The sequence below is a fragment of the Hyperolius riggenbachi genome, chromosome 4 (assembly GCF_040937935.1).
Source record: "Hyperolius riggenbachi isolate aHypRig1 chromosome 4, aHypRig1.pri, whole genome shotgun sequence".
NCBI lineage: Eukaryota > Metazoa > Chordata > Amphibia > Anura > Hyperoliidae > Hyperolius > Hyperolius riggenbachi.
In genome coordinates this window covers 388999689-389016101 of record NC_090649.1, presented here as the reverse complement: position 1 = coordinate 389016101, position 16413 = coordinate 388999689, and the positions used below count along the sequence as shown (strand labels likewise).

General features: G+C 41.5%; 1 protein-coding gene across 1 annotated transcript in view; it reads left to right on the top strand.

Annotated features, from left to right (window-relative positions):
* The first annotated feature begins 1272 nt into the window (after positions 1-1272).
* The window catches only part of NLRC4 (NLR family CARD domain containing 4), a 33684-nt gene continuing 18543 nt past the window's right edge, over positions 1273-16413 (top strand). Inside the window, exons 1-4 of the mRNA XM_068232147.1 lie at positions 1273-1430; positions 7051-7119; positions 11164-11424; positions 13049-14938. Coding sequence (XP_068088248.1) covers position 7119; positions 11164-11424; positions 13049-14938 — 2152 coding nt within the window. The 5' untranslated portion in view covers positions 1273-1430; positions 7051-7118. The remainder of the gene's footprint in view (positions 1431-7050; positions 7120-11163; positions 11425-13048; positions 14939-16413) is intronic.

Below are 16413 nucleotides of genomic sequence, written 5' to 3'. Positions count from 1 at the left end.
TAATCAGATAGCTTATTGGGCATACCACAAGTACGCCTATCTACTCCCCTGAGCTTCAAGTAACGTTTTGTGGGGAGTAGATAAGCGTAGTGTGATGATTTGCTCAGCTGCGGGAGGGACAGGAAGTCAGGGAGCGCCGAAAACGCTGCGGAGGGGGGCTTTGAAGAGCCGCCCCCGCAAAGCGCAGCAAGCCGGCGGCGATCAGACCCCCCCCCAGGAGGACATCCCCCTAGTGGGGAAAAATGGGGGTAAGTCTGATCGCCCTGGCTCTTTCCTGATCTGTGCTGCGGGCTGGAGAGTCCACGCAGCACAGATCAGGCAAACCACCCCTGGTCCTTAAGTGTGCATGCTACCACAATTAAAATCCACATAATTTATTTGCCCATTTGTCCTGGTTATTACACCATTTAAATTATGTCCCTATTACAATGTTTGGTGCTAATATTTTATTTGGAAATAAAGGTGCATTTTTTAGTTTTGCGTCCATTCCTAATTACAGGCCCATAACTTATAAAGTAACCGTGTTATACCCTCTTGGCATAAATATTAAAAAAAATTCAGTCCCTAAGGTAACTATTTATGGGTTTTTTAATTGTACATTTTTTCTTTTTTTCTTTTTTTTTTTTTTTACAAAAAAAAAAAAAAAAATTGGTAACAATTGGGGAGGTAGGGAGATAATGAGTTAATTTAGTGGTTAAATGACATTCATACACAATGATGTTTCAAACAAATATGTTGTTGGAATACTGCACACGCAAGTGGATTACACATGACATACGCGCATGCTTTGAAACAATGTCATTTTAAAGACATTGTACACTCCCAGCCGACTCTGCATGACATTTTCCTAATAGTTGTCTGAATTGTTCCGCCATTTAGATCAGACAGAATACTCGATGTCGGTCGCTTGTTGTTGACGCTTAACGTCTTTTGGCTACATTTCTTATAATGACTGTCGTCCGATATGGAGATATTTGTCATTCGTTGTATATTTAAAACAACATTTATCTAAGGTGTGTACATAATGATTTGTCAGTGCCTAATACTTGCAGATAGTAAAAACATACATTTTTAGTCATAACACTCCCTGACAGTTAAGTGTTAATGGCTATGTCCAGGAGTTTCACAGAGACTTCCTCATACAGTTTCAGAAGATGTTATTGGCTATCACAAACTGCTAAAGCCAATAGCATGCAAGTTATGCAACCCTTTAGGCTAAGGTACAAAAGGAATGTGTGTACAGGAAATCAATTACGAAAAAAAGTACTTTCAATTTACAGTCTTGCAGTAGCTGCAGCAATTCCATGTATTGTTGGTAGTGTGACGTTAGGAAGCTGTGAAGAGGAAGCATACTGCAATGGATATCTAAAATAAAGCCAAAATATAACATTATAATCCACTTCAAAACAGACACATAGACATGCTATAAGGTAAGAGAGATGTTTATTTTATGAGCTTCAGTTTTGTGAGTACTAAACTCTTCTGAATTGTGTATAATGTGACTCAGTGATATTGCCCAATATCTGCTGCTGTGCTTATTAATTGCTTATTAATTATACTAAAGGGGGCCATACACTTACAGATGGCCACCAGATAAAATCTGACAGTGAACCATCTGATCTGTGCCACACACTAGGAAATTATTTTTAACAGATTTTAGTATGAAATCTATTAAAAATCTATTGAACCACAGTGTTGTTCGATCCAGTGCAATGCTACGGGCTGTTGATCTGCTGCCACTCTCAACTTGCAAACCATCGATATCTTCTGCCTAGAGCTATCGACCGATTTGACCAATTTCAACCAACGATCGATTGAACTATGGTTTAAACTGCCTGCTGCATCGAGTTCTAGGAGATTTGATAACATTTTGGCCAGATATTGAAGGTAAAAATTGATGTGTGTGGCCACCTTAAAGAGAACCTGAGGTGGGTTTTAAAAATCCTAATTGCACACAGAGGCTGGGTCTGCATATAATGCCCAGCCTCTGTTGCTTTATTATTCTCCCCCAGCCCCCTCCCCTGCGCTCTGCTGGTTCCCATAAATCAAATCGCCGTGCTAGTGATACGCAGCGTGTCGATAACCGGCTGTTTTCATTCCCACTGTCACTCTCTGCCGCTCCCCCGCCTCCTCTATGTCGCCGCTCCCCGCCTGTGTCCCTTCCCTCCAATCAGCGGGGAGGGAAGGGACGCAGACAGGGAACGGTGATATGGAGGAGGTGGGGGAGCTGCGAGAATGAGAGGGCAGAGGTAAACAGCCGGCTAGCAACACGCTGGGCATTATATTCAGACCTTTATATGCATTATATGCAGGCATTATAAGTATGACGGAAGCTAGTTTTTATTTTTAATGTTATTTTATTAGAATATGGTTAAAGTGAAATTCCACTTCTGAGAAAAAAACAATCTCCTAGCTAGCTTTATACATTGATGGCGTCCTCCACGGATCTGTTTTCCCTATAAGCAAACTGGAGAGGGTCGAGGTGGATGTCCGTGAACCTCTTCAGGTGGGCAAGGACCAGCCGCTCGAGAAGCTTCATGATGTTAGAGGTTAGGGCCACCGGTCGGAAGTTGTTGTGCTCAGTGCTGCCTGATTTTTTGGGGACTGGTACAATTGTGGACCGCTTAAAGCAGGAGGGGACTGTGCCGTCCGAGAGTGACTGCTTGAATAAGGAGGAGAGTACGGGGGCTAGTTGATCGGCACAGGTTCTCAGGCAGATCGACGACACTCTATCCGGGCCCGAGGACTTGCTGGGATTCAGCTTACGGAGGAGCCGGAGTACCTTAGTTTCATTGACGGCAATGGGGGCCGTGGCGTCGGGTACACTTGAGGGGGGGTCCTTTTAGCCATGGCTGTTTGCTCTGCGAGCTGGTTGGGTTGTCTCTCGAACCTGCAATAGAACTCGTTGAGCTCCTCCACTAGACGAAGCCTAGGGATCGCAGATTGCTGACACCATCCCTGACAATGCGGGCAGCCACATCGGAAGTCTCAGATGCACTGCCAGTGGAGGAAACCGCGAGTGAGCTGTTAAGCGCAGATTTACTGACATGTACTGTGTGTACCCAGCTTTAGCCTCTTTCAGCCTCTTAAATTCTCTGTACTGCTTGAGACAATGTGACCAGGTCGTCACTCGAATCCATACTTTATGGGAGTGTCCTGTATTAAATAACTATTGATCTGAGGTTCAACATAAGATCTGATCTCTCCTGCACAGGCCATTTTCATTAAAGGGGAACTTCAGCCTAAACAAACATACTGTCATTAAGTTACATTAGTTATGTTAATTAGAATAGAGAGGTAATATAATTTTTTTACCCTCCCTGTTTTAAAAGAACAGGCAAATGTTTGTGATTCATGGGGGCTGCCATCTTTGTCATGGGGGCAGCCATCTTTTTTGGTTGAAAGGAGGTTACAGGGAGCATAAGACACAGTTCCAACTGTCCTGTGTCCTGATGACCCCTCCCAGCTGCATGCTCTAGGATTCAAATGCCAAATTCAAAATGTAAAAAAAAAAATTGCACCAAAACAGCAGAACGAGAACAACAACATCAGAAATCCCATCATGCTTTGCACAGCATCAGTGGAAAAATGCCCGGGCAGTTTTCTTTTGTGCAGCTAAAAATGAGGCTTGTATAAGAGAAACAAAGTTCTGATGCTGTGAAACTGTTAAAGAAACACCAGGTCTTTTCAGTGCTGCTGAGTCGATTTTTAGTCTGGAGATTCACTTTAACTCCGGACCTAGCCCTACTTATGTTTTGATAATTGTGATCTAATTTTTAGAATGGTTGCCTTTTACATCCTAGCTGATGCCCAACATCTAATCCTTAGTAACTGGAGAAGTGTCCGAATTCTATCCATGGCACAATTAATCTTTTTAGCACAGTATAATCTCACCCTAGAATCAGGGTTCTGTATTCATGGGGGAATAAGGTACCTCAGGATATGGATATGGATATAATATGGATCTCGATGGGTCATGAGCCTGTTGTATGGCTAAGCTTCTGACAGTTTTAAAAATGCTCCACGATAGGCATTTTACGACCAAGTATTGTGAGAATACTAACACAAACAATATACACTGTGTGATTATTAGTTAAAGGAATACTATCGATTGAAACGACTTTCTTTTTTAATACTCTATATTAGTGTACACATTACCACTAGTGCTAGGGGCATTTTATTTATTCACCCAGGTCCCTCTCTCGCTATCCCTGCTTAAAAATTCATTTCTCACACAGCTCATAGTAGTTTGGGTCACCCTGAGCTGCTTGGTTACTCTGTCACACAGCTCACAAATATATTTCACTGTGTCACTCACAGCATGCAGCAGACATGAGGAGAAATAGGCTGATCTGAGGTGGTAACAGGTAACTAAATGAGCTGGAATATTGCTGGAATATAACTAGCTATACCATGAGTCTGTGTTTACACTCAGACTGGCTGCCTGCTTGAGGTGATTCACTCCAGGCTGCATCCACTTTACAAGCTGCTGAGAGGGGCAGACCACTGTCTACAATTAGCATTATTAGTATCTTTATCAGTCAAGAGAAGCAAAGATAATAAACACACATTGCTAGAATCTTTAACCCCTTACCACCATATCAATACGATTCTTTCAGCAAGGTGATAATTAAACTATAAACTGAGGAGTTGATAGCAACTCCCCTGTGCAGAGATATGGTCTAGTCCTCTGGGAGCTCAGTATTAGATACATTTTGTATCCAACACTGAGCCAAAACTGACCGAGGATTTTACAGCTGAGAGGAACAGCTGTGTGAGGAATCAAATTGCTCCTAGTACTTGCCCTAATGTGTGCTACAACATACAGCATTTAAAAATAAATGCATACATCGATAGTATTCCTTTAATTATGTGAAGGGGTGATACTATGTCAACTGCATTGTTTTATGTTTAAGTTTATTATGTTGGATTGTTCTGTAATCTCTGTACTCTGATCGGAATCTTAGGTTGTTATGCGGTTCTGAAAATTAATATATAGATAATTCACTGTTATACATTTACAGTCTATAAGAGCTTCCTGCCTAAAGTTGTCCATGTGTTTAGCTACTTTAGTGTTGCCTTGGCCAGAAGATGCCTGTTATGCAAAAAAATGTAATAATTATACGGCTTCAGGGTTTTATTGGTCAAATGTTTTAATGAGATGTGCTCAGTAGCTTAGCTAAGGCGCTATGGGCCCTGGTGCAAGTTTTACATGGGGCCCCCGAGTACTCTATACATAACAATTGATACTGCTGTAACGATTGTGGAACTTTCTCCGTGATCAGCGCACAACGCGTGCGCTGACACAGCAGAAATCCTCCACAAGCGTATATTTGCAGGCACCCAGCAAAAGGTGCTACGCACCCGTAGAGGGAAAATTCCTGTCGGCAGATGGCGCTGGGGAGTGCAGAGGAACCAATCCTCTGTACCACCACAAATGCCAGACAGGAATTGTACGAAGCGCAGAACGCAATCGCAAGAGAGGCGATTGCGAAATGAGACGAGCAAAGGGACAGGTTGTATGTGTGTGCGCCAACCTAGTCGCCACCCCGCGACAGTGCACACACAACAGCAGATATGAAACAGGAACGCGATCGCGAGAGGTGCGATCGCCAGACGTGACACAAGGCAGATCAGAACAGAAAACGAGGTTAGCAAAGGCACAACAAATCATACAATGAGGAGGTGCAGAAAATAACAAACGCTAGCTAACCGCGAACACCGCACTCAATCGCAACAGTGCACGCGGTTATGCGCGGTCTCCACGTGATAAGCACAATAGAGACAAGCACGCCTAACTAACCATCGAACATGTAACAGAGGACGAGAGCGCTTGCTTAACGGTTACCTCACCGAGCCTTCAGCAAGCGGTCGTAGCAGACAAGACAGACACACGAAAACAGGGACAAGCGAGAGATAGGATCCACAGCACTAGCGAAAGTGGCTAGCACGATCCAGGAAGACATAACAGAAGGATCCACAGCACTAGCGCGAAGCGAGTGCGATCCAGGTACAGAGTAGCAGAACAGAAGGATCCACAGCACTAGCAAAAAGTGGCTAGCGCGATCCCAGGAGACAGAACAGAAGGATCCACAGCGCTAGCGAAAAGTGGCTAGCGCGATCCCAGGAGACAGAACAGAAGGATCCACAGCGCTAGCGAAAAGTGGCTAGCGCGATCCCAGGAGACAGAACAGAAGAGATAGCTGGTAGCAACCGCTGCACCAGCTATACTCCAAGAACAGAGATCAGAACCATTTCCTGTCGACCACCGCTGGGACAGGACAACAGCAACAGAACAAACAAACAGATAAACAATCCTAACTGCATTAGGGAATCTGCCTAGCACAGTTTCCAGGAGTTACTTTTTACTGATCTTCAAACAAAGAGCATGGCTGACACTCTCCAGAGTGTTTCACAGGAAGACTCCTTATGACCAGCGAAGCATTGTGGGAAAGACATATTACTTATAGTACACGCCTCCAATGAATGTGGCCAGGCAATTTGCATGACAACGTATGCAAATTCCTCTGCAAGCACAAGCTGCAAAACTGACAGAAGCTCTTCTTTCCAGAGTCCTGCAGCATGCAAACCCAAACAATGGTCAAAAAGCTGCCCGCCTGCACAGGCAGCTAAGCGGATTCTCACAACTGCGCACCAAAACCTGTTAAGGACAACCACAGTGTAATGGGTGCAAAAAGGTGATGGGAAACAGTTTGTTAATGATTACTATTTACTATTACTATTTAAAGTATCTATAGAAGTGATTATTATGAGCACAGCACACCAATAGAGAGCTAATACTGTGCTTGAGGGATGGCCCCTCTGACCCAAGGGCCCCGATAGGGTCGCTACCTCTGCAACCCCTATTGCTATCCTAATGTTGATGTGTTGATCCTATAATCTACATTGTAGATGTTATGTGATATTTATGTTTTCCTGTATGTAAAAAAAAAATTCAATAAAAAATCTTTAAATATAAAATAAAGTGTCCAGCAAAACATCAATGCATGCACAAATGTTCTGATGCCATACTCTTTTGTACATTTGCAGTGACTTTCACAATCCTTCCTTTTTAAAAGAAGCCTACAGAAGTTGAACTTTAAAAGAAATTTCCCACAAGTAAGTGTTTTTAACAGCTGCTTATCAGAAATTACATGTAAAGCCCACCTCCAGGATTACCCTTTAGGCTGCATTTCCACTTGTGCGGTGCGAATCGCCGCGGTAAAAATTTGCATGCGGATGCGAATTTCGCATGCAGGTCTATGCGAATTTTCATGCGAATTCGCATGGATGACGATGTATGCGAATTTAACCATGGCAGTGCTGGTGTGCTTTTCCATTGTTTCTATGCGAATTCACATGAAAATTTGCATGAAAATTTGCATACCCAAACCTCATGCGAATTTCCTATTAAATACATTGTATGCAATTCGCATAGCGGTATGCGGTACGCGAATTCTGATGGCTCTGCCATGCAAATTTTTTCTGCACAGAAAAACGCAAAGGAATCCTGACAAGTGGAAACAGTTCCATTCACTTGTATTGCTATGCGAATTTGCATGTGAAAAACGTATGCGAATTCGCGATAGTGGAAATGGGCCCTCAAAGTATCCATTCAATTATTTCTTGCACTCATCTCTAGCATAGAGTATTTTTATATTATATATTTGAAATGTTCAGGATCCATAACATAAAATAGAGAAAAATAGATGAAAAGAAAAAAAAATATATTATGTGCGCTATAAAAATGAATCTTAAAAAAATCACCTGGTGTGAATACAAACTATATTGTGCCTTCATTGAGCATTCTTTACTGGTATTTCAGCTGAGTTCACTAATTTAGTGCTTGTTATGCCCATGTGAATCCCAGTACCCACTCTATATGGAACTTGGCCACCTTGGTGTTCCCCGAGCTTGTTTAACCACTTTGTGTTCCTGGGTTTTTACTCCTTTTTTTTTAAATCTAGGCTTTCTTTGGGTAATATTTTTTCCAATTATTATAATTTTTTTATTTTTTTAGGCATTTTACGAGGGAAAATAAGCATAAATGCATAAAATATGTTTGTTTTCATTTTTCACCCTTCCTAATTTTCAGATGACAAGAGCCACAGTTATGAAACACCTCACAATACATTATTCACCTCATCCTGATTAAAATGATACCACATATGCCATATTTCATCACTAGTTGAGCATGTAGCCTACCATTATCACCAGTCTGTGCATTTGTAGTGCCTGGATGCAGTTGCTAGGGTGCTCAGTTTGGGGACCCCAGTGCTGTACACAGGGCTGGATTTCCTATAAGATACTGTAGGCACATGCCTACAGGTGCCTGATGATGGAAAGGCGTCTCACTCCCCTCCTCGAGCGCCTTCCTCCTTCCCTATGCAGAGTCCTGATGAGAGTGTTAATGAGAGATTATTCCCCCTGCTCTTAGCATTTTACTGTTGAGATCTCCCTTTGGTCAGGGGCACCTCTAGCTACTTAATACGGAGGTCCCTCTAGCTACCTAATACTTGGGGGCACCTCTAGCTAAATTGAGGGTCCTACTGGATACCTAATACTAAGGGGACACCTGTAGCTAACTATGGGCAAAGTAAGTAAGGGAGAAGTGACAGCTGAGACAGCCAGCACACTTGTGGAGCAGTTGGGTAGGGTTTGTAGGTCCATGGAAGGTGACATCTAAGGTGCCACAACATCTGTGCCTATAGGCTCCTGTGAGGTAGACCCAGGCCTGACTGTACAGATACATATATCAACAGTATATCATCTATACAGCACTGGGTCCCCGAACCACACAAAGGGTAAAATGGTTAGGTAGGGGTTAAAACCTAACCGCAGGAGAAAAAAAAACACTTTACTTTTTTAGTGTGGCACTGTCACTTTAAACTTTTTAAACTATGGACTTTCATGGCCCTATACAACTAAATGTTAGGGACGGGAGATTTTCATACATATTTTTTCTGTTTCATGTTCTTTTGGTAACTTTTTCCTTTGTCATATTATGTTTTTTTGTTATGTGATAAACTTTATTAAAAAGTTTTAATGCAAAAAAAAAAAAAAAATTAAAAAAATGAATGATTTTAACTTGTATACTCATGCATGCACGGTGACGACAAGGGAGCATGCAATGCACGCACATGAGCGCATGGCGGCATTTAGTGCAGGGCGTGACTCTCACATCCTGGAGTCTTTAGGAGGAAACATTAGGATGTGAAAGTCACACAAGGGCCCATATGCACTTAACTTTTTCTCTTGAGTTTTCTCCTAGGTGATATTTTAAAATGTATCTATAAAATGCCTTTTTAAGACACCAGCAAGCAAGAAAATACTCAAAATAATTCTGATGATACTTTTTCTAATACTTTTTGGTACTTTTTCAATTGCAAAGTGCTGAAAATGTATTTAAATAGAAGATGAAAAATTATCTTCTAGGAGCAAACTCAGGAGAAAAACTTAATTGCATATGGGCCAAAGAGTCTTAACTGGTTAAAGGGAACCAGAGAGGAACAGGGGGGGGGGTTGAAAAAAGAAAAAGATTTTATACATACCTGGGGCTTCTTCCAGCCCCATAAGCCTAAATCGCTCCCACGCCGCCGTCCTCAGCTTCCTGGATCCGCCGGTACCGGGCCCGGTTCTTGATATTTGGGGTTACTCTGCAGTCACCCCTTGCAAAACACCCTTGTTCAACATCAAGGGCAAAGTGCTTATCCGAACCTCTAATACCCAGAAGGTGGGGTAGTAGTATGGGGGAAATGTATTATAGGGTTTAGAAACCCTTTTAATAAGGCAGCCCCTGATATTACCCCCCTATCAGGTGACTTAGAATAGAGACCCATGGTACCTCTTAGGCAGCGCCCCTATTATCCCGGCAGTATTGAATGCGGTATCGCAAGGGGCCTATTCTTGGTGTGCCACACTGAACTTATTGAGGCTCTGCACTTTATGGGACAAATTTGAGCATAATACTGTAGATATCTTGGTTTTTGGTGACATGTTACACAGTACATAATAAGCACATTTACCTTTGTTAAATCAGAATGAGTGGCTGAATTTATGCCTTATATACATATACCCCCTTCCCCCTTTTGTGAATTTGGGTACTGTTTTTTTAGTATGACATGTTTAGCGGTGTTCATTTTTCTGTTCTCCTACTTGCTAGTTAGAACCAGAAAACTCCCAATTCTCAAAAGAATCACGCACACAGCATGTACTAACCTGACTGAGCCACACTGATCCTTTACCCACACTAAGCCGCCACCTAGTGGTGTGTCCTTAAATACATAATTATGCACATACACACCTGCAGCTATGCGTGCACAATAGACGCCCAAAGCCGACACCCACAATAAGCTGCCACTGCACTAAGCTGCCGCCTACACACACACACACACACACACACACACACACACACACACACACACACACACACACACACACACACACACACACACACACACACACACACACACACACACACACACACACACACACACACACACACACACACACACACACACACACTGGGCAGTCCACAGGTGCATCTGGGTCCATGCATATTTACAACTTGTGGTTAGTATAAAGGATATGCCGCATTGCTGTGTTGCGACAGCCTAAACCATAGGTCTGAAGTTCCTAAAATGGCCAGAGAAAGAACATTAAAACAGAGATTCTTACCCACCTGGAACACAGGATCCTGCATCACTCCATTTCATAACTTGCTGCATCTCTCTGCATTCATTTGATAGCAGAACCACTGATGAGTCTTCTGATGGTAATACCTCCAGCAAGTCAAGATATGAAACAATGCTGCATTCCAATCGACTTATATTTTTAAAAATCATATTTAAATTGCCTATTCTATTATGTGTTCATTTTGCAAACTTTACACTAGGGATGGTCAACGAGATGCAAATATGTCTACGTTGATGCAGAATCATGCAAATGTTTTATGCAAATGTATGCTGCTTGATGGGATTCAATTGATCTATTTTCAAGTTGCATACATGTAATATTTGCATACAAAGTGTGCATGATTCTGCATCAACTTATTTGCATCTCACTGACCATCCCTATTTTAGACTAGTTTTGGTTAACAGCAATGTGTAGGTTTAGGTTTAAGACGAGATAAAACTAATCAAATTTTTCCTTTGTTTTGTAAAGTGGATTTCATCCAGCCCAACTTTTCTCGGCTAACACAAAGGATCCACACGACCATTTCTACGCAGATAGTAGACGACCTCTTCACTGCAGGAATTTTTACTCTAGAGGAGATGACTCAGGTGCTTTCCAATCCGGTAGCTCAGGAAGTTGCAAGAAGACTGGTTACAGCTGTTCTTTATAAAGGGGAAGAATCTTGCAGATATTTCCTCCGCTCCCTTGAATCTAGAGATCATTTTTTATATCATGATCTCATGGGCTCAAGTAAGTAAACCCTTTGTAAAAGATGTTGATTTATATTTTTCAGTACATTTTTAATATATGTTAGCTGTAAGCTGTCCTGGATAGAAAATATCGCAAATTTAAAGGGATCTTAAACCCTCCAGCTGTCCTGTACCCGCGCCGGTCCTCAACGATCCTCCAGTACCTGGCTTAGTTTCATTTTCTGCCGACTGACAGTCGGAAGACCGCTGCGCCTGCACGGCCCTGGCCGCACATGTCCTCATTCGCGTTCCCATCTATAAGACTGTCCTGCAAAGGCACCTTTAAGAGAAAACCTTGTACTGCGCCTGCTTAGGATGTTCTTGCAACGGGAACGGGAATGAGGACACGCGAGGCCAGGGCCACACAGGCGCAGTGGCCCACTATTTTCATCCCGTTCCGTCCATTCCATGTTTGCATTGCCACCTATACTTGTTGCTGTCATGTTCTCATTCTTCCACCAGTGCCGCAGCTGTTCGAGTCCTCTGCACGCTAGAAATTCTTGTATACCGATTCCAGAGCCCCATCAGAAGCATCAGGCTCCCATTGGTTTACTTGTCCAATGGGAATCCTCCTAGAGAACCAAGGAGGGTTTTCATTGGTCCACTACTCAATGAACCAATGAGAATCCTCCTTGGAGAGATAGATTCCCATTGGCCTATTGCAAATTAATGGGAGCTTGATGGGGCACAGATTGGCATACCAGCGTTTCTACCATACAGCGTTTCTACCCTAATGGATGGTGGCAGCAGTGGCGGAGGACCTGAATGGATTGCAGCATGTGAGTATTTCGCGAAATGTACATAGTGAGCAGCCTAGTGCATAGGCTAGCATTAATTCTGTTGGGCTCCTTCACCACCCGCTTTGTCCGGCCAATACGGACAAATTGTGCAGGACTCAAACTTGTGTTCCACCTGTTGTAACAGGTCAAACGTATCCTTTCACAATAGACTGATGTGAATGAATCATATTGCTTTCCACAGTCCGTGCCATTCAGTTCTGATTAACTTTTTTTATGTGCAGTGTGAAAGGGGCCTTAGAGAAATTAATCAGCAAACAATAGTTTATATTTTTTTGTAATGCAGCAGGAATACTATCCCAGGAAAAAAACCACATATATAAGTATATAATAAATGTTCTACTTACATAACATACTGTATGTATTGTACTGTCCACGTTTTGATTTCAGTGAATTTTATATAGTAAATAACGAGAAAACTGTTCCTGCCATTTACCATTTTTAATTCTTCTGAGTGAAGCCAATCCTGATGCCATTTTCTCCCTTACATTTTTTTCATCTAGAAACTGCATTGTCATATTTAGCTTGCTTTGTAAATACACGTGAGCCTAGCATACATCTTATTTCAGCAGCTTCACACTGAACTACCCTCAGCCAATCAGTGAGGAGCAGGAGTGTGGGAGGGGAGATGACAAGCTTCCTTCTCATCGGCAATGTGCTGAATAGAGCCAGGCTGACTGAGATAAGATTTATTACAGCAGAAACATTTATGATTAGATCAGAATGTTAGCTTGCAGCCTGCATAATAAACACAGAGCAGTGGGTAAATGGAATTTGATTTTGTGACTGTCAATCTCACTTTAATAAACCCCATCTTCTGTATTTTAGGTGTTTTAGGAGGCTTAACAGATGAGGATTTGGAAGAGTTGGAAAGCCAACTGAAACGGTTTTACAATAGCCAACTGTTTCAAAATATCAACCCATTGGGAGAAGAAATTGACATAATTTTTAATTTGGAGACAACATTCAGTGATCCCATTCTGTGGAAAAAAGATACACTGAATGTGCGAAGAGAACAGTTGTCGCTGGAAGATGTTTTGAACGGACTAAAAAGCCCATGCATCATTGAGGGAGAAGCCGGTAAAGGGAAAAGCACAATACTGAAAAGGATTGCTTTTCTCTGGGCATCTGGAAAGTGCCAAGCTCTAAAACAGTACAAGTTTGTTTTTTATATCACTTTGCGCAGTACAAACGAAGGCCTTTATGAAACAATGTGCGAACAACTTTTTTCCGTTAATTGTAACTGGAGAAAAAAAGAATTCTTGCAGAAAATCTGGAAATTTGGACCAAAAGTGCTGTTTCTGTTTGATGGTTATGATGAATTTAGCTGTGAGTCCTGTAAAGAAATAGATGACCTTATTAAACATAATTATAGATTTGGAAGCACTGTTATTGTCACTACCAGAACTGAATCACTCAAGGAAGTGAGGCATTGTGCATCTCTGATAGTTGAAACAAGTGACTTTACCATCGAAGGGTCAAAAAAACTGATTTCAAGTGTCTTACCAGAAGAAGAAGCCAGAGAATTGTTGCTGCAATTGGATGAGACTGATTTTATGAAGAATCTCATGAAGACTCCACTATTTGTAGTCATAGCTTGTGCCCTTCGAATGGGAGAGTCCACCTTTTACATGAACACACAAACAAATCTATTTTGTACATTATATGACTTAATGATTGAGAGGAGCCAGCACAAAATTAGAGATGTAAAGTTAAAAATGGTAAAACAGAACATTGATTACTGTGGAGATTTGGCTCTTGATGGACTTTTTAATCACAAGTATGACTTTCGAAGAGAACACTTGGGAGATATTGAAGAAGACATCTTGCTTAAAATTGGGCTTTTAAACAAGTACGGAGCTCAAAAACCAATACCTATCTACAGGTTTTTTCACACATCCTTTCAAGAATATACTGCTGGAAGAAGACTTTCTCAGCTCTTGTCATCAGAAGACACTTCCGTTGTTGAGAAAGGTGAATGCTACCTAAACAGAATGCTAACGGCAAATGATATCACCAGTAGATTCAAAAATCTACTGTTTTATACTTGTGGGTCATCCAAAATTGCTACTCAAAAAGTCATTCATCACATTAAAAATGTGTGCAAAGACGATATAAGTGATCAAAGCAACGACTTTGTGGAATTCGGAATAAACCTTTTCTTTGAAAGTGCTACTGAATCAGAACTGAATGATGAATTTCAACCCCTGTTTTCTGGTAGAACATTACACATCGACACGTATAACATAGCTTCCCATCATATTGATTTCTTTAAATACTTACCAAGCTGTCTGAGCGTGCTTGATTTGGTTAAGCTAGATTTGCTTGGCCCAGAAGATAATACATCAAATGAAGATGGTGAACAACCATCAAACAAGCCAAAAACATTTATTTCTGAAAAGGTTGTACAGTTGTTTTTTGTTTGGACCCAAGCTCTGCAGACCATGGAGGTCTCACTGAAAAACTTTAGCCAGCTGAATAAATATGACATAAAATACCTTGGAAAGATATGTTGCTGTGCTGAACGGCTCAGGCTGAATATTAACTGCTGTGCAGGTCTCTCAGGAAACCTGGAAAAAATTGTGGAACACTGCAAAAGAATGCAGGACCTGATTATAGACAGCACCCCTCTCAGTCCTGACGATGAACGACGAATAGTGGAAATGACCAGCATGAAAAGTTTAAGCATTTCTAATATGAACATTGAACATCAAGAAGGTAAACTTTACTGTTTGTTACCCTCTGCTAGTTATATTACAGCAATATTGCAGCACATCTAGCTACCTGTTTCCTCCCCTGATCAGCTTTTCTCCTCTGACTCTACTGCACGAGTATTTGTGAGTTGTGTAAATTGATAGTTGTCTTTTAAAGTAAGAACAATGGGACACAGCCTGTTTCTGTATAGGCTTGGGACTGTACATACCCATGCGTATCTCATCTTCTCAAGTCAGGTAGCCCTTCAATCTAAAGTACAAAAATTGAAGGGAAGTGTCTGTGTTGCTCTATGCAGCGAAGGGGATTTATGCAACCAAACTGAATCTATACCAAATGAATGGCTCCTGTAATCTGGTTAGTTTCCAAAGGCAACAGACACTTTTCTTGAATACTACATGGCTTTATAAGTTGCACAGTTGGTGTAATTAGGGTCAGATTGTACCAGCTCTGCTGCTGGAACAATTTCTGGAACGAGCAGCGGCAGACCAGTGGACATATAGAACAAACCAATACTTTCCTATGAGCCCGATCTGCTTGGGCTTGATATAGGAATGCTCTTTGCGAAATCTCAAGAAGCATCCTTCACCTTTTCAGTAATTTGCGGGTATTGGATGAATTGCTATATCCTCGGAAATAGAAAACTTTCGCCCCACAGACAGTGTTAACACCTCCAGCAAACCACTGTTATGGGTACAGCTTCAGTTGATCCAATATAGTTTGACACAGCCCTTATACTTAAGTGTGTTTACAATAATAATGCAAAATACAATGTTATCTCCTGCAATGTTAAAAAAAACAAAAAAAACAAATCTGAGCTAGCTTTAAACAGTACTCCATATTCGAGGATGCTATCAGCAATTTAACAGATCTATGCCAGTTTCTTTAAAAGGTCAATTTACCAAAGGGAATTTTCTCTACTTTGAACCATAATCACATAATTACAAGACAAATCGATAATTTGTCATGCAACCAGCAATGCAATCAGCTAGCTAAAGCTAAGTGCAAATACACCGCTAAATTACATTAGTACCAGTTTTTAATGTTTTCTATTCATTTTTTTTATTTAGCTGTACTTAATGTTTAGAGCAAAAATTTATCCATATCACTTAAAGTCAATATAGAGTTAAAAGTGACTGTTTTAAATGGCTTTTTTTAAATGAAAGGCAGATTTTTAGTGTGAGTTAGGTGTGATTTTCTTCAAAGCTGCAAAATTGTTTCTCCGCTCAATCATGTACAGTTAATGGGCCAGAACCAGGGTGTCCTCCTCTGGATGTCCAGTGTGAGATATGGTTCAGACTGTACAGGCCGGCAACTAGACCACAGTACAACAACCAATACTGTTTGGAGTCAGAATGACCTATGAAGGAATATACAACATACACGGGCCTATATGCAATTCACTTTTTCGCCTGAGTTTTCTCCTAGGGGATATTTTCACAACTTGTCATAAAATACCCTTTAAGCCACCAGCAAGCAAG